Raw genomic sequence first — 25538 nt, 5'->3', positions numbered from 1 at the left:
GAACGTGCATAAATCTCCAGGTCCTGATCATCTTCATCCCAGAGTCTTTAAGGAAGTGGCCTGGAAATAGTAGATCCATTGTTGGTTATTTTCCAAAATTCCTTGGACGATGGACTGATTCCTATAGATAGGAGGGTGGCTAATGTAAGCCTGCTTTTCAAAAAGGGTGGTAGTGAGAAAACAGGGAACTATAAACCAGTGAGCCTAACATCAGTACTGGGGAAGTTGCTAGAGACTATAACTAAGGATTTCATAACTTGGCCTTTGGAAGGCAGTGGTATAATCAGACAAAGTCAGCATTGGTTTAGAGGAGGGAAATAATGCTTGACAAAACTTTTGGAAGTTTTTGAGGATGTAACTAGTAGAATTGACTGAGGAGAACCAGTGGATGTGGTGTATTTACACATTCAGAAGGCTTCCAACAAGGTCTCTCATAACAGACTATTGTATAAGTTAAAGCACATAGGTTTTGTAGATAATGTCTCAAAGTGGATGGAAAGTTGGTTAGATAAGTAAAAAGTTGACATAAATGGGGTTTCTTCTGATTAGAAATCAGCGACTAGTAGTGTTTCACAGTTATCTGTGCTAGGATCCCAACTGATAACATATGTTAATGATTTGGAAGAGGGAACTGAATGTATTAGCTCCAAATTTGCAGATGATACAAAGTTGGATGGGAGGGTGAGCTCTGAGGAAGATGCAGAGATGCTTCAGCATGATATAAAATGGAAAAGAGTGGCTTATAAAATGGAAAAGAGTGACTAAAGTAAACATTCGTCCTTTAGAGGATGAGAAGGTGGATGTAATAACTGGAAATGAGGAAATGGCTGAGGCATTGTACTGGTATTTAGTGTCGGAATACACAAATAACCTGCCAAAAATTGATGACAAGAAGGCTATGGCTGGTGAGGATCGAGAAACTGTCATCATCGCTAAAGAGATAGTGTTGGACAAGCTAATGTGGCTAAAGTTAGACAAGTCTCCTGGCCTTGATGGAATGCATCCCAAGATTCTGAAAGAGATGGGAAATAGCAAATACAGTTAGTAATAATTTACCAAAATTCACTGGACTCGGTGGTGGTTCCAGACTGATTAGAAAACAGCAAATGTGACGCCACTGTTTAAGAAAAGGGAATAGACAAAAGGCTGGTAACTGTAGGCCGGTTAGTTTAACTTCTGTAGTAGGGAAAATGCTTGAATCTATCATCAAGGAAGGAATAGCAAGACAGCTGGATATAAATGTCCCATTGGGAAGGAGCAGCATGGGTTCATGAAAAGCAGGTCATGTTTGACTAATTTGGTGGAATTCTTTGAGAACTTTACATGGGGAACTTGTGGATGTGATGTGTCTAGATTTCCAGAAGGCATTTGACAGGGTGCTGCACCAAAGAATGCTGCATAAGATAAAGGTGCGTGGTGTTCTGAGTAATGTATTAGCATGGATAGAGAATTGGTTCACTAACATAAGTCAAAGAGTGGGGGTAAATAGATATTTTTCTGGTTGGCGATCAGTGAGTAGTGGTGTGCCTCAGGGATCAGTGTTGGGACCACAATTGTTTAACAATGTACGTAGATGATTTGGAGTTGGGGACCATGTGTAGTGTTAAAATTCGCAGATGACACTAAGATGAGTGGCAGAGCAAACTTTGCAGAGGACACTGAAAGTCTGAAAAGGGATATAGATAGTCTAAGTGAGTGGGTGAGGGTCTGGCAGATGGAGTACAATGTTGCTAAATATGAAATCATCCATTTTGGTGGAAATAATAGCAAAATGGACTATTACTTAAATGGTAAAAAATTGCAGCATGCTGCTGTGCAGAGGGACCGGGTGTCCTTGTGGATGAATCACAAAAAGTTGGTATGCAGGTGCAGCAGGTAATTAAGAAGGCAAATGGAATTTTATCCTTCATTGCTAGAGGGATGGAGTTTAAAAACTGTGAGGAAATGTTGCAGCTGTATAAGGTGCTTGTGAGGCCATACCTGGAGTACTGTGTACTAATTGGCCTCCTTCCCAGAGAAAGGATACACTGGCACTGGAGGAGGTGCACAGGAGATTCACTAGGTTGATTCCAGAGTTGAAAGGGATAGCTTATGAGAGAGACTGAGTAGACTGGGGCTCTACTCATTGGAATTCTGAAGAATGAGGGGCGATCTTATTGAAACATATTATGAATGGAATGGGAAAGAAAGAAGTAGGAAAGTTTTTTACATTGGCAGGTGAAACTAGAACGAGGGGGCATGGACTCAAAATAAGGGGGAAGTAGATTTTGGACTGAGTTGAGGAGGAACTCCTTTACCTAAAGGGTTGTGAATCCATGGAATTCCCTGCCCAGTGAAGCAGTTGAGGCTACCTCATTGAATGTTTTTAAGGCAAGGATAGATAATTTTTTGAACAGTGAAGGAATTAAGATGAGTGGGAGGTGGTAAGTGGAGCTGAGTCCACAAAAAGATAGGCCATGATCTTATTGAGTGGAGCAGGCTCAAGGGGTCAGATGGCCTACTCCTGCTGGTAGTTCTTATGTTCTTAATTGGACAGGCTGAGTGTGTGGATATCTGCAAGGCAGTTGCAGTATAACGTGAGGTTATGCACTTCGGTAGTGATAATAGGAAAATAGATTATTACTTACATGGTGTAAATTGAGAGAGATGGATGCTCAGCAGGATCTTGCTGTCCTCGTGCATCAGTCACTGAAAGTAAGCGTGCAGGTACAGCAGGCAGTAAAGGAGGCAGATAGTATGCTGGCCTTTATAGAAAGAGGGTATTTTGCTGCAATTTTATAGGGCATTGGTGAGGCCACACCTGGAGTATTGTGTGCGGTTTTGGTGTTCTTACCTGAGGAAGGATGCTTTTGCTATAAAGGGAGTACAGCGAAGGTTTACCAGGCTGAATCCTGGGATGGCAGGTCTGTCATATGAGGAGAAACTAAGTTGGTTAGGCTTATATTCATTGGAGTTCAGAAGAGTGAGAGGGGATCTCATAGAAACTTATGAAATTCTAACAGGGTTAGACAGGGTAGATTCAGAAAGAATGTTCCCAGTGGTGGGCAAGTCCAGAACTAGGGGTCATAGTTTAAGGATAAGGGGTATACCTTTTCGAACAGAAGTGAGGAGAAATTTTTTCACCCAGAGGGTGGTGAATGTGTGGAATTCACTACCACGATGTAGTTGAGACCAAAATGTCTGATTTCAAGAACAAATCAGATATAGCTCCGGTTTCCTCCCTGTCTTTCTATTATTGCTACCAAAGGGGATAACCTCACACTTATCCACATTATGCTGCATTTGCCTTGCAGATATCCACACGCTCAGCCTGTCTAAATAAGAATATAAGAATTAGGAGCAGGAGTAGGCCATCTAGCCTTCGAGCTTGCTCCACCACTCAATAAGATCATGGCTTATCTTTTCATGGACTCAGCTCCACTTACCATCCCCAACCCTCCCATCCCTGCTCACCTTAATTCCTTTACTGTTCAAAAAATTGCCGAAAAGGATCAAAGCATGTGGGACGAAAGGGTGGATCAGGATATTAAACTTGATGATTAGCCATGATCAGGAAGCATGGTGGCATAGTGGTTAGCACTGCTGCCTCACAGTGCCAGGGATTGGGTTCAATTCCTGGCTTGGATCATTGTGCCATGTTTGTACATTCTCCCTGTGGTCTGCACATTGGCGTAGCCAGGTTCGAAGGTTAGGGGGAGCGAGCACATAAAAAAAGGCGCCATGACATGAAAAAGGACTGCATTATTCTGATGGCATTATTCTGCCAATCCCTGCCCACCCTGTCTAGGCCCAACCCTGCGCTGACATCATCACAGTCTGGTGTCTTCACATCACACGCAAACCAACCATTCTGTTCTCGTAATTTATTTTCTTTCCTTCAAAAAAACATTTATTTTTGACCAAAAACCCTTCTCTTTTCTCAAAACAGGAAAATAAACCCCAAAAAAATACATTTATAATTTGGATGGGTGCCCCTAAAACCTTTTAAGAACATAAGAACATTAGAAATAGGAGCAGGAGTAGGCCATCTAGCCCTTCGGGCCTGCCCCGCCATTCAGTAAGATCATGGCTGATCTGTCGTGGCTCAGTTCCACTTTCCCGCCTTCTCCCCATAACCCTTAATCCCCTTGCCTATCAAAAACCTATCTACCTGCGTCTTAAATATATTTAGCGAGGCAGCCTCCACCACTTCAACGGGCAGAGAATTCCAGAGATTCACCACCCTTTGAGTGAAGAAGTTCCTCCTCAACTCCGTTCTAAACTGCCCTCCCTTTACCTTGAGGCTGTGCCCTCTAGTCCTACTGTCCTTTCTGAGCGGGAAGAGCCTCTCCACCTCTATCCTATCCATCCCATTCATCATCTTCTACGTCTCAATGAGATCTCCCCTCATTCTTAACGAGTACAAGCCTAGTTTATTCAGCCTTTCCTCATAGCTCAACCCCCTCAACTCCGGTATCAGCCTAGTAAACCTCCTCTGCACTCCCTCCAAGGCCAAAATATCCTTGCGTAAGTGCGGCGACCAAAACTGCACACAGTACTCCAGCTGCGGCCTCACCAGTGCCCTGTACAGTTGCAGCAAGACTTCCCTACTTTTATATTCAATCCCCCTCGCTATGAAGGCCAGCATCCCATTCGCCTTCCTGACCACCTGCTGCACCTGCAGGCTGGGTTTTTGCGACTCATGCACAAGGACCCTGAGGTCCCTCTGCACCGTTGCATGCTGCAGTTTTTCGCCATGTAAGTAATAGTCATTCCTACCATTATTCCTACCAAAGTGGACAACCCCACATTTGCCAACATTAAATTCCATTTGCCAGTTCCTGGCCCATTCGCCCAGCCTATCTAGATCCTTCTGCAGACTTTCCACACCCTCCGCACAATTTGCCGTTCCACCAATCTTGGTGTCATCAGCAAATTTCGACACCATACACTCGGTTCCCTCCTCCAGATCATCTGTATAAATGGTAAATAGCTGAGGCCCCAGCACCGACCCCTGGGGCACTCCGCTAGTCACCAACCGCCAATCCGAATAGCACCCATTGACCCCCACACTCTGCCTCCTATTTGACAGCCAATCCCCTATCCATGCTAACACCCTACCCCCAACTCCATGCCCCCTAACCTTCTGTAATAACCTCTTGTGCGGCACCTTATCAAACGCCTTCTGAAAATCAAGAAACACCACATCTACCGGCTCTCCTCTATCCACCGCCCTAGACACATCCTCATAGAACTCCAATAAATTTGTCAGACACGACTTCCCCTTAACGAAACCGTGCTGCGTCTGCTGTATCAAACAATTCTCCTCAAGATGCCTCGCTATTTTCTCCTTGATCACGGATTCGAGCATTTTACCTACAACAGACGTTAAACTAACCGGCCTCTAATTCCCTGCCTTTTGCCTGCCACCCTTCTTAAACAACAACGTAACATTAGCCGTTTTCCAATCTTCCGGCACTTCCCCGGAATCCAGCGAGGTTTGGAAAATAATCATCAAGGCATCCACTATCACCTCCGCCATTTCTTTCAGAACCTTTGGATGCATTCCGTCTGGTCCAGGGGACTTGTCCACAATCAGTCCCTCCAGTCTGTCGAGCACTGCCTCTCTAGTAACAATAATGTCATTCAGGCCCTCCACTCCTACCATCTTTCCATCGCTAACACCCGGCAAACTATTCATGTCCTCCTCCGTGAAGACCGAAACAAAAAAGTTATTCAAGGCCTCAGACATTTCCCCATCCCCTACCACTAAGTCCCCCCTGTCATCCTGTAAGGGTCCAACGTTCACCCTAGTCAGCCTCTTCCTTTTTATATATTTATAAAAACTCTTACTATCCTTTTTTATATTAAGCGCTAGCCTAGCTTCATAGTTTATCCTACCCTTCTTTATCAACTTCTTCGTCATTCTTTGTTGATATTTAAACCTCTCCCAATCCTCTTCTCACCCACTAGTCTTAGCTACTCTAAACGCATCAGCTTTTAATTTAATACTCTCCTTTACCTCCTTCGTTATCCACAGCTGATTATCTCTCCTCCTACAATCCTTTTTAACCATCGGAATAAATTTCTGCTGAGCACCAAGGAAGATCTCCTTAAAGATCCTCCACTGTTCCCCAGCAGACCTACCTTCCAATGCACTCCCCCAATCAACATTCGCCAATTCCTCTCTCATCCTATCGTACTCCCCTCTGTTCAAACAAAGGACACAGGCCCAGGAACCCACTTTCTCCTCCTCCATCTGCATCAGAAATTCCACCATACAATGATCACTCTTCCCAAAAGGATCCTTCACCACAAGGTCCCTAATTCTACCTGCCTCATTACATAACACCAGATCGAAGATAGCTCGCTCCCTTGTCAGCTCCAACACACACTGTTCAAGGAAACTATCCCGGCAGCATTCCAAGAACTCTTCCTCAAGCCCACCATGTCCAGCATGGGTCGACCAATCAATATGTAGATTGAAATCCCCCATTTTGGTCACCTGTCTCCTTTTCCTTTTGGCTTGGTGTCAATTTCTTTTTCTCAGTAAGTTTTAGTTGAAATATATAAAATGCAAATTCTTGGCATTGATTCATCCTCTTCCTATTCCAAAACATTGAAACTCTAAGTGAAATTAGATGATGTGTCATATTGACTGATTACAGATGATCAAGTGCTCTGTTATATATGATTGTTAAGCAGTCAAGTTATACTGAAGCAAGAAAAGGGCAGACCAAATTTATCGGCCAACTTTATTCAGAACAAACCTCCCTCCACTGGTAAATCAGGTGGAGCTGCAGACTTAACAGCATTTCAATACATTTTTGTTCATGGTTGCAGACAGCGAACAGAATACCTTACTCTGACCTGCATAATGCTTGCTGTGAATGTTAAGACATTACCACTTCTGAAAAATGATGATTGCTGCATCCCGATGTTCGTCTGTAGACTGGGCCGTCCCACTGATGGAGTGGGACTGAGGAGCCGCGTCTGGATTGGTGGAGCTTGTGGATGCACCGAGCTGTGATTGGTGAACTCAGCTGTCAATCAGGACTACATGAGAGTCATGTACCACATTGGCAGAGCAGGGGGTGACATATCATCCTAGGATTGGCTAATCAAGCTGTCAGTCAGGAGGTTGGATGTGGGTGGGAGAAATCATAGAACCCTGCAGTGCAGAAAGAGGCCCTTTGGCCCATCGAGTCTGCACCGAACACAATCCCACCCAGGCCCTACCCCCATATCCTTACCTATTATACCCACTAATCCCTCTAACCTATGTATCCCTAGACACTAAGGGACAATTTCTTTGCACGGCCGATCAACCTTACCCGCACATCTTTGGACTGTGGGAGGAAACCCACGCAGACACGAGGAGAATGTGGAAACTCCACACAGACAGTGACCTGAGCCAGGAATCGAACCCAGGACCCCGGAGCTGTGAAGCAGCAGTGCTAACCACTGTGCTACCGTGCCGCCCTATATTTGTCTCCTTCGCAACCTCTGCAGGGGCCCATGAGGAACACCTCATTGAAAAGGCGCCACTTCTGAAAAATGTGTTCTGGGGAGCAGTCGCTTCCCCTGCACCCCCCTAGCTACACCACTGGGTCTGCGTGGGTTTCCTGTGGGTGCTCCGGTTTCCTCCCACAGTCCCAAAGACACTTTGGTTAGGTGCATTGATCATGCTAAATTCTCCTTCCGTGTATCCGGCTCCAAAGTGTGGCTACGAGGGGATTTTCACAGTTATTTCTTTGCAGTGTTAATGTAAGCTATTTGCAACACTATTGAATAAAAAAAGACGAAGAAGGCTCGAAGGGCCAAATGGCCTACTCCTGCTTCCGTTTTCTATGTTACAGGGAAAATGGCACTTCGTGAATTGCTCATTCGGAGAGTCAGTACAAACAACATGGGCTGATTGGCCTGCTACGCTGCAACAATTCTTATCATCTGCTAAGCTGATCATTTATAGAACACTGATTTGCCATGAATTGGTGTATTAGACCCAATTCTACGAAGGATGTCAAGATTTTAGAGAAAGGGCAGAAAAGATTTAGAACATTCCAGGATTAAGTAACTTAAGATATTTGGATAGATGAGAGAAGCTGAGTTGCTCTCCTTAGAGAAGGGTGAGATGGGATCTGATAAAAATGTCAAAATAATGAGGGGTGTAAATGAGATTAATTGCTCTTATCAGCAGAAGGGTCAAGTACCAAGTGACGTCAGTTTAAGATGATTGACTAAAGAACTAACAGCAAGCAGTATTAGGAAAAACTATCAACACATTTGAGTGATTAGGATCTGGAAAGCATTGCCTAAGAGATTAGTGGAGGCAGATTCAATTATGGCTTTCAAAAGGGTCTTGGATAAGTACCTAAAGAAAGAACACAGGGCAGGGCGACAGCATATTATTCTCAAGAGTCAGCATGAGGTCAACAACTAAATGTCCCCCTGTGCAGTAATTAATTATTGTCTTAAGCCACTTTCCCCATCATTCTTGAACCTTGGTTATCAACTGCCCCTTCAACAACCACACCCTTGGAATTCTAGCCATGTAAACTGTCAACCTTGATGAATCTGAAACTATCTTTCCTTGTTTGAATCTCTCCAACCAAAGTCATCAATTACATTGGACAGTGGTCATACTGCATCTTGTCTTTCCTGAAATGTGTAAGTTATTAGCACTGTCTACCACACCATCCTCTTCCAATTCCTTCCCTTGGTTTTTCATTAATTTTTGCTTTTAATTATCCTATTGTAATGGTGCTGATGGTGTTTGGACACAAAATGGTAGGGATATCTTTGGGGTGAATGGGAGAAAAGTGAAGATTTTTCTACTTTATAAGTCAGTGTACTGATGAATTGACAAGGCATATTATGCAAAACCAAGATGTCCAAATCTAATATTTATTGCATTATCAAATTTACATTTTGCACAGAAACCTCCCTTTCCCACGGAGTTGTTGTTACTCGGTACAGTATTGTAGTCGCTGTAGTCCCAGATGACCAGTGGCTGCTCTCCCCCTTAAAGGGGAGAACTAACTGGTGGTCATTCAACTTGAGGATTGCCACATGAGCTTTCATAAATAACCACTGATGCGGGAATTGACACCATGCTGTTGGCATTGCTCTACATCACTAACTAGCTGTGCAGCCCATTTAAGAGCATAGTTTCACAGCTTCACAGAGCATAGCTTCACAGTTGTATATTTTCATGAAATGTAACTTGAGTAAGAATATATTTGTAGATTAAAGATAAAAGAACTAGCAAATATCTAAAACAAGAAATACACATTTCTTTGTCTTTAATCCAAGTTGAAATTTGTGTAGATCTATAGGCATGAACATCATCAAATTCAGTATTTTGTAACTAAATTGGTTGGAACTGAATTTCAGCCACATTATTTATGAAAGTATGTTTCTTTTAACAGATGTTAGGGTGAAATTGATCTTAGCCAGCAACACAAGGTGAACTCATCATAAATCTGCAGTTTTTTTTTGAACTGTTCGTTTTTATTTTCTGTTGATTTTCAATTGCAAATCAAGTAAAATGACACTGATGTTTGGCAAAAGGACCTCAGAGGGGTTTCTGAACTATTGCTGTGTGAACGTTGTTGGAAGGAAGATTGCACGCAGTGAAAATTGGCTGTTGACCCCCCCACTACGAGCAGGCTTCATGTTGCTGGTGTAGACCAGCTGCACTCTTCTTGTTTATTTGTTTTACATAACTTGCATGAAATATTCCATTAGATTATTGTAGTTGAAAGGAGTTCATTTTTCACCCTTCCCCGCCCCCCATATTTTAGGGAACCGTTCCATTCTCACAATGACCACCTCCGTCAGATGATGAACAATGTGCCGACTTTTATGGGGCAAGACTTATTGTCAGCAGGACCTTCCTATCAACAACCAGCAAGAAATGAGGTATTCTTGTTTATATTTCCATACTCCAGTTAAATGTCTGTTTTGATATTGCCATGATGATGTAATATGTTAATAAAAAGTATTAAGTTGAATTGTGAGCCTGGAACTGTTAAAAATATTTGTTTAATGGATCCTAACTATTCTAACTAAATTGAGTTACTGCTGAAATTGATCCAGCTTAAAATGTTTAAAATACATTTTTGTGTTATTGTCATATCAGCACGACCAAGACTTCAGACCTTGTCCAAACATAACCATCAGGTTGCTGTTTTATGACCTTCACTGTTTTTGATGGTGCCAGATTGCTGCATATAAGTAATATAGAGTTAATGACCACTTGAATGCCCTTAAAGTTGGCAAGTCCACAACTGCTGCAGGCAGGGCATTCCACGCCCTTACTACCCTCTGAGTAAAGAACCTACCTCTGACATCCATCTTATATTTATCATCCCTCAATTTAAAGCTATGTCCCCTCATGTTAACCATCACCATCCAAGGAAAAAGGCTCTCACTGTCCACCCTATCTAGTCCTCTGATCATCTTGTATGCCTCAATTAGGTCACCTGTTAACCACCTTCTCTCTAACGAAAACAACCTCAAGTCCCTCAGCCTTTCCTCATAAGAACTTCCCACCATATCAGGCAACATCCTGGTAAACCTCCTATGCACCCTTTCCAATGCTTCCACATCTTTCTTATAATGCGGCGACCAAAACTGTACACAGTAGTCCAAGTGCGGCCGCACCAGGGTTTTGTACAGCTGCAAAATGATCTCACGGTTCCGAAATTCAATCCCTCTACCAATAAAAGCTAACACACCGTACGCCTTCTTAACAACCTTATCAACTTGGGTGCCAACTTTCAGAGATCTATGCACATGTACACCGAGATCTCTCTGCTCATCCACGCTACCAAGAATCCTTCCATTAGCCCAATACTCTGTAATCCTGTTACTCCTTCCAAAGTGAACCACCTGACACTTTTCCACATTAACCTCCATTTGCCATCTCTTAGCCCAGCTCTGCAGCTTATCTATGTCCCTCTGCAAACTGTAACATCCATCCTCACTGTCTACAACTCCTCTGACTTTAGTGTCGTCCGCAAATTTACTAACCCATCCTTCTACACCCTCATATAGGTCATTTATAAAAATGACAAACAGCAGTGGCCCCAAAACAGATGCCTGCAGTACACCACTAGTAACTGAACTCCAGGTTGAATATTTCCCATCAACCACCACCTTCTGTCTTCTATCAGCTAGCCAATTCCTGATCCAAACCGCTAAGTCATCCTCAATCCCATGCATTCGTATTTTCTGCAGTAGCTTACCATGGGGAACCTTAACAAACGCTTTGCTGAAATCCATACACATTATGTCAACTGCTTTACCCGTATCCACCTCTTTGGTCACCTTCTCAAAGAGCTCAGTAAGGTTTGTGAGGCACAACCTACCCTTCACAAAACCATGTTGACTATCCCTAATCAAATTATTTCTCTCTAGATGATTATAAATCCTATCTCTTATAATCCTCTCCAAAACTTTGCCCACAACAGAAGTAAGGCTCACCGGTCTATGATTTACAGGATGTTCTCTACTCCCCTTCTTGAACAAGGGGACAACATTTGCTATCCTCCAGTCTTCTGGCACTATACCTGTAGCCAATGACGACATAAAGATCAAAGCCAAAGGCTCTGCAATCTCCTCCCTAGCCTCCCAGAGAATCCTAGGATAAATCCCATCCGGCCCAGGGGACTTATCTATTTTCATACTCTCAAGAATTGCTCACACCACCTCCTTTTGGACCTCAATCCCATCTAGTCTAAAAGCCTGTGTCTCAGTATTCTTCTCGACTACATTGACTTTTTTCTGCGTGAATACTGACGAAAAATATTCATTTACTGCCTCTCCTATCTCCTCAGGCTCCATGCACAACTTCCCACTACTGTTGCTGACTGGCCCTAATCTTGCCCTAATCAATCTTTTATTCCTGACATACCTATAGAAAGCTTTAGGGTTCTCCTTGATCCTACCTGCCAAAGTCTTCTCATGTCCTTTTCTGGCTCTTCTTAACTCTCTTTAGTTCCTTCCTGGCTAATTTGTAACTCTCCAGTGCCCTAACTGAGCCTTCACGTCTCATCTTTACATAAGTCTCCTTCTTCCTCTTCACCAGAGATTCAACTTCTTTGGTAAACCGCGGTTCCCAAGTCATGAAACACATTGTCAACAGAGTGGACCTGTGGCCAGCATTGAGAGAACCAACACAAGGGAAAAACTTACTTGATTTAATCGTTGTCAGTCTACCTGATGCAAGTGCGTTTGTCCATGACAATTCGGTACAAGTAACAGTCCTTTTTGAAACGAAGTCCCATCTTCACACTAAGGACAGACACCAACATGTTATGAGGCAGTACTGCTGTGTTGAAAAGGTAGTTCAAAAATACTGGGAATCCATGAGATGCTGTTGACCATCAACAACAGAATTGTATTCCACTGTAATGTGTAATCTCATGGCCTGGCATATTCCACACTTTACAGTAACCATAAAACCAGGGGAACAATACAGACAAGTAATTAAGAGAATCAAAAGCAGCCCTAAGCATATCTAAAAATATGATGCCAAGCTACAACATAGGACTACATACATGCTAAGCAGTGTGTTATTAACAAAGCTACAACACTAATGGAACAGAACAAAACTATCCAGTCTTGGCACATCAATGGGAGGACAATGCATTCTGAAAATCCTTACATCCATCGGTGCCAGAATCTAGCATGTAAACGCAAAGGCTGATGGTTGAAGCCATATTAGCCAAGTATGCAGAGTAAATGGTCCTTCTTGGTTTAATCCTGCATTCTCTCTACAGTCTTCCGTCAATTTGATTCACTCCACATAGTATTCAGAAAAGACAGAATATACTAAGTACAGAAAACGCTATGGCTCTGACAACATCTGGCTACAGTGCTGAAGAAATGTGTTCCTGAACGAGCAGTGCTTTTAGCTTAGCTATTCCAGTGAAGGTGCAAGACTGACATCTACCTGATGTGAAAAATTGACCAAACATGCCCTATCCTCAGAAAGCAGACCAAATCCAATCCAACCAATTACAATCCCCGCAGCTGACTCCATCATCAGCAAAGCAATGGAAAGACTTAACAACAATGCTGTCATGCAGCACTTGCTCACCAAAGCTCTTTTTAAGTTCCATGAGAAACACTGGGCTCCAGATATCATTGCAGTCTTGATCCAAACAAGCAAAATCCTAGAGGCAAGTGAGAATGATCGTCCTGGACATCTAGCAGGCTTTTACTGAATCTCACTTTTATCGAACTTGAGTTTATGTCCCCTAACCTGCTCTTTTTATCATTCACCTATCTTGATTCCTTATGAGCCTGCAATATTTCCTTTCTCTACACTAAGTACTCAAAATCTGTGTTCCCCTTTCCCCCTTATTTGCAATCCTTTTATCCAGCAATAAAGATGGTTGAAGTGTTTTGAAGACAAAACCTGTCCAGTAGCTATTACACCCACTATTCCTCTCGAGCCACAGGGGCTGAAAAACTCAGAGACCTAAAATCGGATCCTTACTGGTGTGAGGGAATGGAGTTTGAGCTTCAAAACTGTGGGATGTTTTTGTGACAGTAGTACTGTATAAAAATTGGTAGCCAGAGATCTTGCTTTAGCTACAGTGTCATCCACATAAGAATCATGCCCATCTGTGTGCGAAAGACCTGCTCAAGAGAGACCATTGAACCTAATGTAATACATGGCTATGAAAAGTAGAAGTGGACATTTAAAAGGTAAATGTAACCTAACTATCAGGTGAACAATAATGGAGAAGCACGGTATAGACTTGGACTTCCTGGTAATAAAACGTTAACAATATCAAGTGGTTAACTTGCTCAGATGACACTTTGTGTAATCCTGTGTGAAAACATTTGAAATAGTGGGGAGTGAGGGATTTGGAAAGAAGTAATGCTCCTTTTGGAAAGTGTGGATTTGAAAACTGAACTTCCCATGAGAAAATGAAAACCTGACAGATTACAATATTTTGTTTGGTCAGTGGCATTGTCACAGAAGGTAGTTAAGTCCAGCATAACTTAACGGATTACATAACATGATCCTTATTGGCAGATTCATGGGTGGACAACTGCTGACCTAGCCAGCAATGCCCACATCCTTAGAACGAATATTTGAAATAATTAAAAGTTGTTAGGAAATTATAGCCACTTACTGCTTTTCCTACTTCAAAATGTAGCTGTTTACTATTTATCATTTATCACTTGATTTTAGTGTTACAAGTATGCCATTTTTGTTTAGAAAAGAATGATTTCTGCTTTTAGTTTCTGATTTGCTTTTCCTGTACTTTGATAGGGTTCTTCCAGGACAGATCCATTCAATAGGATGAACGCCATGATGGAACAAATCAGAAAAGAAATGCTTAACACACAAAACATGCATGTAAGCATAATGTGGATATGGCCAAAGGCAAATTCTTATTTTCCACAATACTACGTGTTTTTTCATATTACTAAAACATTAAGCTTATAGGTTGGACTTAGTGAATTTTCTGAAGGGCTTTGTCAAACTACAGGAGCTTTCTTTTTAGAGAAGTTTGTTTCTTTTCAGGGAAACCGAGCCTTAGATGCCAGTGGTCATTCTATGAACAGTTCCAGTGTAATGACCTATGCAAAAGTGGGGAATGAACCTCCCAAAATATTCCAAGCTTCCAGTCATGTACACAGTGTTCCTGGTGGAGTAAGTATTCAGAATTATTGATAAGCCTAAAGTATTCTGTGAGAATAGATGTGCATATGAAGTGGAATATTTTCTAATTTCACATATCCATATCATGAATAAAATCAAGATTTTGGAATGATGTGACTTTGGCAGCCATAATCTATATGTAATCTTTTCAAAAGTTTATTTTTGTGTTTATATTAACATTGTGTGTTTGGAATAAGGTATAAGTTTAAGCAAATTTAATTTTGTGTTTCAGTATTTATTATTAAGAACGGGTTAAAACTTCAGTTTTAGTTTAATCACTTTAAAAGTTGCCTACATTGTAATAAGGGTTTTACAACATTAAACAGGGTTTAAAGAATATTCTGTTGCTTAACAGCTAAGGGCCACAGACATCATGAGCACTTGAGTCAAGTGGAACTAGATAACTCTCAGCACAGGATGGGTTATGGCCATTTACATCACAACTGAAAGGGATCATCAACTACCAGGGGAAAAGCTGGACAGAGATCCAATAATTACCATTAAATGTAGCTCCTTGCTGCTGATTTTCTGATTACATACAGTCCAAGGATGTGTGGATTAGGTTGATTGGCCATGCTAAATTGCCCCAGAGTGTCAGGGGGCCTAGTAGGGTAAATACATGGGGTTAAGGGGAGAGGGCCTGGATGGGATTGTAGTTGGTGTAGACATGATGAGCTGAATGGTCTCCTTCTGCGTTGTAGGGATTCTGTGATATCCAAGTAACTTTAAATTTGATACTCTAATCTATCCACTGATATTGAATGCCAATAAAGCATACAAGATCCTGGGCTTTATAAGTAAGGCCTGAGCTGAAGTAATAGAACAAAGAACAAAAACAATACAGCACAGGATAGGCTGCACCGATCACATGATCCTATCTAGACCAACCGCTTAAATCCCTCTATTCCCCATCTGTTCATGTCTGTCCAGCTAAGTCATAATCTGCCTCAACACCTCCTTTGGCAGTGCATTCCGGGCATCCACCACCGTCTGTATTTAAAAAAAAACCTTCCCTATACATCTCCACTGAACCTTCCCCCTCTTGAACTTATGCCCTCTTGTAGCTGTAATTTCTGCCCTGGCAAAGAGCTTCCACCTGTTCATCCTTTCCAAACCCATCATAATTTTATCAACCTCCATCTTTCCAGGGAAGACAATCCAAGTTATTCAATCTCTCCTCATAGTTAATACCCTCCACCCAGGCAACACCCTGGTAAACCTTTTCTGTACGCTCTCCAAAGCCTCCAAATCCTTCTGGTAATATGTGACCAGAATTGGACAAGTATTCCAAATGTGGTCTAACCAATGTATCCAATTCTGGGCATCACACTTTAGGAAGGATGTGAAGATATGAGAGAGGGTTCAGAAAGGATTGACAAGAACAAAGTTTCTCACCCCCAGAACCATTTGAGTGGATAGATTGGGAAACATTTATCCTTGGAAAAGAAAAGATTAGTGGGGAGTGATAAGTTATTGACTATTAGCAGGATACAGATTTGAAGTGACTGTTAAATCATCCAGACTATTTAAATGACTATTTAAATGACAGAGCAGGCTCAAGAAGCTTTCTCCTGCTCCTTGTTCATATGTTCCTAAGAGTTTTGTTCAATGTGTTCAAAATGGCTGTGTAGTAGTATTGTTACTGGACTAGTAAGCCAGAAACCCCGAGTAATGCTCTGAGGGTCCAGGGTAAAATCTGACCACAGCCGTTGGTGAAATTTGAATTTAATAAAAAACATTTAAGTCTAACGATGATCATGAAACTACTGTTGATTGTAAAACCCATCTGGTTCACAAATATCCTTTTTCCGTTCTGGCCTATGTGTGATATGGTTGATTCTTAACTACTCTCTGAATCATAAAATCCTTACAATGCAGAAAGAGGCCATTTGGCCCATCGAACCTGCACTGACAACAGTCCCATCAAGGCCCTATCCCCATTAACCCACGTATTTACCTTGCTAATCTCTCTTGACACTAAGGCGCAGTTGAACATGCCCAATCAACCTAACCCGCACATCTTTGGACTGTGGGAGGAAACCGGAGCACCCAGAGGAAACCCACACAGGCACGGGGAGAATGTGCAAACTCCACACAGACAGTCACCCAAGGCCAGAATCAAATCAGGGTCCCTGGCGCTATGAGGCAGCAGTACTATCCACTGTGCCATCGTGGCCTCACAAGTCAACCATTCAGTTTGAGAGCAATTAGGGACGGACCAGTCAGCTACACCCACATCCCATGAATAAAAAATAAATCAAGAGGAGTCTGAGAAGAATAGATTAGGAGAGACTATTCCCACTTTAGGAGTTTGTGAATCAGAGTGATTTAAGATGATTGACAAAAGAAGCAATGGCAGCATGAAGAAAACTTTTTTTTGCAGTTGGTTAGGAACTGGAATGCGCCACATGAGTGTGTTGCTGAGGCAAACTCAGATATGCCTTTCAAACGAAAATTGCATGATTATCTCAACCAAAAATATTTGCAGGACTACAGAATGAATGGCTTCCTGTTCTGTAATTGCTCTATTATTCTTTAACTCCCCACCTGCGTGCACCCTGTACTTTCTTGGCATTGAATTATTATTCAATCTAAATATTGGATTACTGCCTGTAGAATTATTTAATTGAATTCTATGTTGCGCTGATAAGACCATCATTTAGTAGCAGTAATACATCAGATTACACATTGAAGCATTCTATTTAAAATTTTGTAGATGGACCTATATATTTTAGCATAAATTCATTGTATACTATATTGCCAGTGTTTATTCCTTACCACTATGGTTGGAAATATCAGTGACTTGCAAATTATGTACAAGCTTACACAGTTTTCAGTTCAAAGATGTCTCTTTACAGCTCATTGTTAAATGTCAAGTTACTTTGTTGGTTGGTTTTGTAGCTATTGGACTAATTCATTCATTAATTAACAGATGAAAGAAGTAAGGAAGGCACTAAAAGACTCTGAAAGTGGAGTTGAGAAAATGTCAATTGGCCATCACATTCAAGACCGTGCACATGTCATTCAGAAATCCAGAAACCAGAGAACAGGTGATGAAGAAATTGATCAAGAATTTATCAATCTGAATGAAGGTGAGACAACCATATTCTGGTTAGGTCTATTTCAAAAGATACCATTAAATAAGTTGAAGATGTCAACATATATGCATAGAAATAACTTGTTGATTCTTTGTATAGAATATTTTCAAAAGTCAGCCTTTATGCCAGGACCTAGCATCCTTTTTAATTTTTTTTTAATGTGCATTCAGATTGCTTTTTTGTGTCAAGATAGGATAAACTCTTGAAACTCCACAGAGAGTAAACCTGACAATTATGTTGGCATCAGAGTCCCTTTGTGAGACACTGCTGCTAACCCCACCAAAGTTTCTTGGATCACCAGTAGTGGCCTGCGGACCCAGGCCTTCAACAATTTGAGGTGCAAATGGAACAACTTCAAAACTTTGAAAATATAACTTTCTTCTCTTCTCTTCAAGGATCCACACTATAATTGGAAGCGGGATCCTAAGCTGATGACTATAAACATTTTTAAATCCCAACTGAGAAATCACATTGGTGCACCAGCCAAAACCCTGTGTTTTAACTGACAGTGGAATTACAGAAGCAGACATCCAAGGCTCATATCCTTCTCACCACAAGCTTTGTACAAAAAAATCAAATCAAAGACTCGACCAATTAATAAGGCTGATCAGAAAACTTTTCACTTGACTGGACCTGGCATATCAGAGTCCAGTCTGAGTGTTTAGCCATTTCATAAGATTCTTGACAAAGTTATGGCAGAAATCTGGTACTTTTTAGAACCTTGTTCAGTGACCAGTGCTTAAGCAGAAAACTTGTCATTTGTAGCTCAAGCTCAATAACTTTGCAAATTGGTCATAAACTACATACCATTCTTTAAGAATTTACCTGCAAATCTCTTGTGATATTGCTCATTCTGGATCAAAGGAAGAGCTGTTTTATAATAGTATTAATATCCTTTAATGCATATATTAGGTCACTAATATTATGTGATGCATGGCATTTGTATTAAATGGTAAGCTGAGAATTTTGCTGGTACATTTGGGATCATAAAGGAATGACCTTATTTGCCTAAAATGTATTTATTCATTGTTTGTTACCAGTTTTTAATTTGACAGTGTACATCAATATTCGAGGCCAGGAGAGCCGGCTGTACAATACTCAATCCATTTGAAAATGATTATAACACAATTAAGTACAGTTTGAAACAATCCCTATGGTGCTTGGGCCCTACCACCAAAAGTCACAGTGAGAACTACGTACAATGTGACTGCTATCCAACTGTTGCTGCTGTCAACTCCTCCATCAGGAGCCATTTTGTTCGCACATCTGTGAATCTCTATGTTCCATCTTGAGCATGGTGATCACTCTCATTTGACTTCCTTGAGTAGCTGAAAATGTATTTTTGATCCTTCTTCCTACTATCAGCAGTATTGTTCCTGTTATTCTTTTCATGCTTCTAAGGTAGAAATGTCATGCCCGCACTGCCACAGAGATTTTACAAATTTTAAAGATGTAGTTTTAAAAGTGAACTCAAAGCTATTAAAATGGTTGCAGCATACTATATGACTTCTAGTCTTTGAACTAGAGACAGTAAAGTCAACGCAAGCATGGACTTAAGTGAGGCAACCTCACAGTCGATTGACGATCATACATTTGTTGTTTAAGGATAGGCCAAAACCTACAGATCATGGATCCAACAGAGGCCGCATAGGAGTATTCTGGGAGAAGTTGGCTCAGTCATCATGACTGAATGGTGGGCAGCAAAAAACCACCCCCTGCCCCTCTCCCCCTAGTGATAAATTGGAGGAACAGCATCCAACAGAGGTGACTGAGAAGCATTCTGGGAGAAGTCGGATCAGTCACCGTGACTGAACAGTGGGTAGCGGAAGAACTGGTTTCAAGGAACAGTTAAGCGTGAAACATTACATTAGTGTTTCCCTCTCACCCTCTTACCAAATAAAGGCATTGGGAGGAGGACAAGCAAGGTAACATTTACTTTCTTGTATCTGAGTATAAGGGCAGAGATAACAGTTCGGGTAACGATATGTCAAGAGAACATTAAAGAGGAGGAGGAATATGAAGACGAGGCATCCATCACTTGACCAGCAATTTACTTCGAAGGATGTCTGCATAGCTTTAAGGTTCTGTTAACTGTTCTGAGAAACTTGAATGGACTCAACAGCAAGTGAAGGCTGTCAACATCAATGAGCCACCAGCAGCCTCCAACCCCACCCCTTTGCACAAAACTGTCGTTGACCACAGATAACCCCAATGTACAGTGGGTTCTGTCATGTATTTGCATTCAGCATGAAGTAAAAGAGCAAGTTTGCACTCATGACTCAACAATAAGCAAACCTAGAAGCGATGCTCTTTGATCTTGTTTAAACAGAAACTTAACAATGGAACACTGTCACACATCAGTGTGCATACATTTGGTGAATTAAAAATGCTTTAACTTACTTTTCATATCGCTTTTGTGTTGTACATTCCAAGCAACTTCAGCAGAGTTAAGAGCCGCTTCTCTAATCCCTATTTTGACTGCTTTTGGCCTATCACCGCCAGATTTCAGAGCCCCATAAAAATCTGCTATGTTTGTACCTATGCAGGGCCCTATTCGACTATTGGGAGACAATGCAACCTGGCAAATACTAGCTGTATTCGGGAAGTGGGAGTGGGCAGCTAGATGCAGTGTCAGCAGGTGAGAAGTGGAAATCTTTTGAGTGGAGTTCCCACTTTGATATCCCGTTCTGCTCTCTTGAACCATCACTGCTCTTACGCTGCTGGGATGATGGTCAGTGACACCTAGCAGACTCTCAGATCATGTGTTATTCTGTTTAAAGAGGTAGATGCTTTGGCATTCAGACTGCATGGCTGTTGACAAAACTTAAACGGAGCCAGGCTTGAAATCCTGGGAAGACTGAATCTCTCCATGGCAGACTAAATTCATTAATATTGGTTTTGACTCTACTATCCTCTCTGCTGTTGTTGAGTGCATGTGTGTGGCACAACTGACAATGCTTTACAGAGTTACTCCTGCTATCTCTACCATTCTCCTTCTCATCAATGGCCCCAATTTATCTATTAATGTATCTGTTTCCAAAAAGGCAAAGATTGGAGAGGATTGAATCCAACAATACTGATTCTTCATAGCGATCCCTGCCACCAGTGCTTGCTTATGAATCACCAGATGGGAATTTAAATGATACATTAACAGGGTGATCACCAAAGTGAAAATATTTGACCCTGCATTTCTTTATATCCTGTGACAGTACACCCTCAAGGAATGATGTCCTCTGAGGATAGTTGCTAACACTAGGAGTTAACAGTGGGTAGTCCAATATGTCCTTCACCCAAGGGAGGTGACTGCTCAGCAGATGTTGTTCTGTGAATTTGAAGTTTAATGAGCACCTCTGGGAAGAGGGAGCTTTAAGTGAAGTGACACGTGGTTGGAAAAGGACAATACATTAGAGTAATTAATATATTGCATTAATATGATTTAATGTTGCAGTCCTGTTACTAAATTTCATGCAACTATATACATAACTAGATGCAAATCCTCCGAATAGAGCTGCTTGCATTTATTTAGTCTACTATTTGTACCATCATATCCATGTTTACATTTATAGTACAATCTTCTTGAACTGCATTTCCTACAGTTAGATTTCTATTGTGCTATCTTTCTCTGGACTATTGTTAGGTATCTCTTCAGCCCATGCTCAGATCAATAAGTTTCATTTTCTCCCCTTGCTCCTGTCATGCACCCATAACATGCAAGTCATGACCCCAAACGGAAAATGCAAGAAGCTTCAGATGCACTTCCACAATATTGTGCAATAATACTGCAGTATTAACATTTTATATTTGAGGAGGACTGCTTTAAAATGCAGTGTTTTGTTAGAAGCAGTCAACTTGTTTGGATGGAATACAGCAGATGCTGGAAAGCAAGATAATTGCTCCTTGTGGCCATTTGAGTTTATTTATCAGAAGGCTCGATGAGTTTTGGTTTATCAAAGAAAATGATCTGTGGGGTGTTTTCTTGATTGGAGTAATGGAAGGTGAGTTAGGTATGCAGGGTCATATAGTCATGTGATACTAGAAATGGGAGGAGCTAGGTTTTTAACTGAGAAAAACAACTTTCTGAGTTCAGTTGCTTGAGAGAGCTGTTTCAAGATTGAAGCCAACAAGCAGCTCTTCTAGAAACTCCAAAGCTGTTAACCCAAGTCAAAGCAAGTATGCCTAGAGTTGCTAACTACTTATAAAATAAGGTTTAAGTATATAAGGGAAACATTGCTTCATTGGAACTGAACAGTGATAAGTTCAAAGTAAAGAGCTCTTCCTTTTCTTGTTTAAAGATTGTTCAACAGTTAAGAGTTAAACTGTTCTGTTTTGTTAGAGTTGTGCTTAAAGTCTGTTATGAATAAAGTTTGTTGAGATAAAAGAAATTCCTTATTTGTTAATTGAATTACTTCTGAGGTGAAGCTTTCTTTCCTCCCATTTATGTCAAAATAGAAAAATTGTTGGGATCTAGTCTGGCTTCATAACATACCTTAGAGTTTCTGAGCAGCCACTCTAACAATATAAGAAGACTCACAACACCAGGTTAAAGTCCAACAGGTTTATTTGGTAGCATAAGCTTTCAGCGTTGCTCCTTCTTCAGGTGAGTGAGGAGTTGTGTTCACAAACAGGGCATATGCAGACACAAACTCAATTTACAAGATAATGGTTAAAATGTGAGTCTTTACAGATAATCAAGTCTTTACAGGTACAGACAATGAGAGTGGAGAGAGGGTTCAGCCCAGGTTAAAGAGGTGTGTATTGTCTCGAGCCAGGACTGTTAGTGAGATTTTGCAAACCCAGGCAAATCATGGGGATTACAGATAGTGTGACATGAACCCAAGATCCCAGTTGAGGCCATCCTCATGTGCGGAACTTGGCTATCAGACACACAAATCGCTGAGCAGAGACTGATGGCCAAGTTCTGCAAACAGGATCTTGGGTTCATGTCACACTATCTGTAATCCCCATGACTTGCCTGGGTTTACAAAATCTCACTAACTGTCCTGGCTGGAGACAATATATACTTCTTTAACCTGTGCTTAACCGTCTCTCCACTCACAATGTCTACACCTGTAAAGCCTCACATGCCAAGCATTATCTTGTAAACTGAGTTTGTGTCTGTATATGCCCTGTTTGTGAACTCAGCTCCTCGCTCACCTGAAGAAGGAGCGACACTCCAAAAGCTTGTGCTACCAAATAAACCTGTTGGACTTTAGCTAGGTGTTGTGAGACTTTTTACTGTGCTTACCCCAGTCCAACACTGGCATCTCTACATCACTAACAATTGCCAGCTGGGATTCATCATTTGATGGGCATTTGAGTGTGTGTACATGGCCAGGATTTGGTGGGGGGGGGAAATGGTGTGGGGGGGGGGGGGGGTGGGGTGGGGGCGGTGGTGGTGGTGGTGTGCGGCGCGGCGGTGGGGTGGTGGAATCCAAGAATCTATGCCTATTTTGTAACCGACTTTTTTTTAATAACAGCTGAGGCGCTGGATTTTGACGAAGAATGGAAAAGTAAGGTGTCAAAGTTTATGCCTCCTGGAAAACATCCATATGGTATTCAGGATGTGAAAAATGTCCTGGAAGGACAAAGGTATATCATTTTCTTTTATCTTTTAACAGGATTATTTTTGAAAGGAAAAGTAGCCTAATATTGAGGTGAAATTTAAAATACTTCGAGTTTAAACTGCACCAAGACATATTGCATCTCTAGAGTTGATTTCATCAATCTGAATAAACAAAATTAATGGTCAAGTTGTGAACTGTTTCCGTGAGAAATTTTAATCATATTTGTTTCTCCCCTTGATAAACTTCTTCACATTGATGTTCCCACATATTTACTTTGCTTGCCAAATATATGCTTGTTTTGCATATTTAAGACTGGGGTAGGTACCAAAAAAAATCCAGAAGTTTGCTGCAGCTACACACAACTGGGGTTTGACCACATTTGAGTACTATGTATGAAGACATTCCACCTTAGAAACAATATGTTATACCTGGAAGGAATACAAGCACAGGAAAAAGCAGAATGTTAGCAAATTGGATTATTATAGAATCCTTACAGTACAGAAGTAGGCTATTTGGACCATCGAGCCCACACTGACTACAGTCCCACTTAGGCCCTACTCTTGTAACCCCAGTTATTTACCCTGCCAATCCCCCTGACTCTAGGGTCAATTTAACATGGCCAGTTAACCTAACCTGCATACCTTTGGAACCTAGGAGGAAACCAGAGCACCCAGGTGCAGACATGGGGAGAACGTACAAATTCCACTCAGACACTCACCCAAGGCTGGAACTGAATGTGGGACCCTGGTGCTGAGGCATCAGTGCTAACCATTATGCCAGCGTGCCGCCCCATGGCTCCCCCATTATGAAGAGACATTACATAAATAAGGCTTATACTATCTGAAATATGGAAAGTTAGGGAGTGATTTGTTTGAGATTTTTAGGATTTTGAAAAGTTGCTATTGCAGCTGGTGCTCTAGATTTGGAAACAACCAATTCCACTGATAGAAATCCTATTGTGCCTGGACTCATGCTTTACTTTGTATTGCTTCTGTAGACAGGGGTTTTCCTGTCAAGGCTATGTATTGCTAAACTTAAGCTAATATAGAGACTCATGAAATGCAATATACTGATGTAAGACGTGACTTTATTTAACCAAACTATTAACATAGAACATAGAACATTACAGCGCAGAACAGGCCCTTCGGCCCACGATGTTGCACCGACCAGTTACAAAACAATGACCCACTAACCTAAACCAATCCCTTCTCGTCCATAAACCTATCCATATTGAATGGGAGAATGATGTAAGGAAGCCCAACCATCAAGGTAGTGAATGCAGGCAGCCCAATGTCACTCTGAAGAACAATACCTCTGTTAAGGCAATTATACATCTATCAAATCATATTGCTCACCTTTCCAATAAACATTAATATAAAGCAGTCAATAATCATCCTGTCGTTAACTCCAGCTAATAACAATGCACATCAAGACCAAATGGGATTTTATTTGTTATAAATTACGGATGTACTCTCCTCCTGTTGCCTTGCAATATGAGATGCTGGACAGTGAGAATAATTCCCACCAAATTGAACCTGCATGACACTTATCTGACCCTGAGAAATCCCTATAATTACTTGCCACTTGTGTTATTAGCTCAAAGTTGTATAACTTTATTCATCAAATTGGCATTGGTAGCCATCTCGTTCCTGATAACTGCTTTCAATGAAACTTTGTTTCTTAATACCTCTCTCACCAGAGCTTGTGCTATTCTGTCATTGACTAAAGTTTCACAAAAATCCTAAAACAGGATTTCATAAATTCAAGATATAAATATTTCTTTAAAAAATTCATTTTTCATGTGTTTTTTATAGCTGCAGCCTTGCCAGCATTCCCATAGTCCAAGATCATTCACTCTAAGTCAGTACTATGTTAGTGTTCTTTAACCAATGGATTTGTGTTTATATTAACCTAATTAGCCCCCTACATCAGTTTCCAACAAATCTTCTGCAAGTGCCGTTCAGAAAAGCAGGTTCAGCAAGTGCGGGCAAGCTTCAGGCATTGCCATTTGAACCTTGAGCCTGTTGTTTGGGTTAGTACTAGCAATTATTTGGTTGCTTTTGATGAATTCTTGGGCTGAATTTTATGCAGAGGTTGGTGACGCTACCCTGCTTCAGCATAAAAGTCAGAGTGGAATGGGAAAATCAAATATTATGCCCACAAGGTGCCCGAACAGGAGGCTTCCCCCACACAGTATGACTACCAGAT

The 25538-nt window shown here is 41.4% G+C and overlaps 1 protein-coding gene across 2 annotated transcripts in view; it reads left to right on the top strand.

Annotated features, from left to right (window-relative positions):
- The window catches only part of mlf1 (myeloid leukemia factor 1), a 42388-nt gene that overhangs the window by 12544 nt on the left and 4306 nt on the right, over nucleotides 1-25538 (top strand). For both annotated transcript variants that reach the window (XM_080185510.1, XM_080185511.1), the window contains exons 2-6: nucleotides 9786-9903; nucleotides 14276-14362; nucleotides 14531-14659; nucleotides 17601-17760; nucleotides 23244-23355. In XM_080185510.1, the coding sequence (XP_080041636.1) occupies nucleotides 9786-9903; nucleotides 14276-14362; nucleotides 14531-14659; nucleotides 17601-17760; nucleotides 23244-23355 (606 nt within the window). The remainder of the gene's footprint in view (nucleotides 1-9785; nucleotides 9904-14275; nucleotides 14363-14530; nucleotides 14660-17600; nucleotides 17761-23243; nucleotides 23356-25538) is intronic.

This window comes from Carcharhinus amblyrhynchos, chromosome 3, assembly GCF_965287045.1.
Source record: "Carcharhinus amblyrhynchos chromosome 3, sCarAmb.v2.hapA, whole genome shotgun sequence".
NCBI classification, from domain to species: domain Eukaryota; kingdom Metazoa; phylum Chordata; class Chondrichthyes; order Carcharhiniformes; family Carcharhinidae; genus Carcharhinus; species Carcharhinus amblyrhynchos.
The sequence above is the reverse complement of the archived record's forward strand: the minus strand, read 5'-3'. Positions and strand labels throughout refer to the sequence as shown.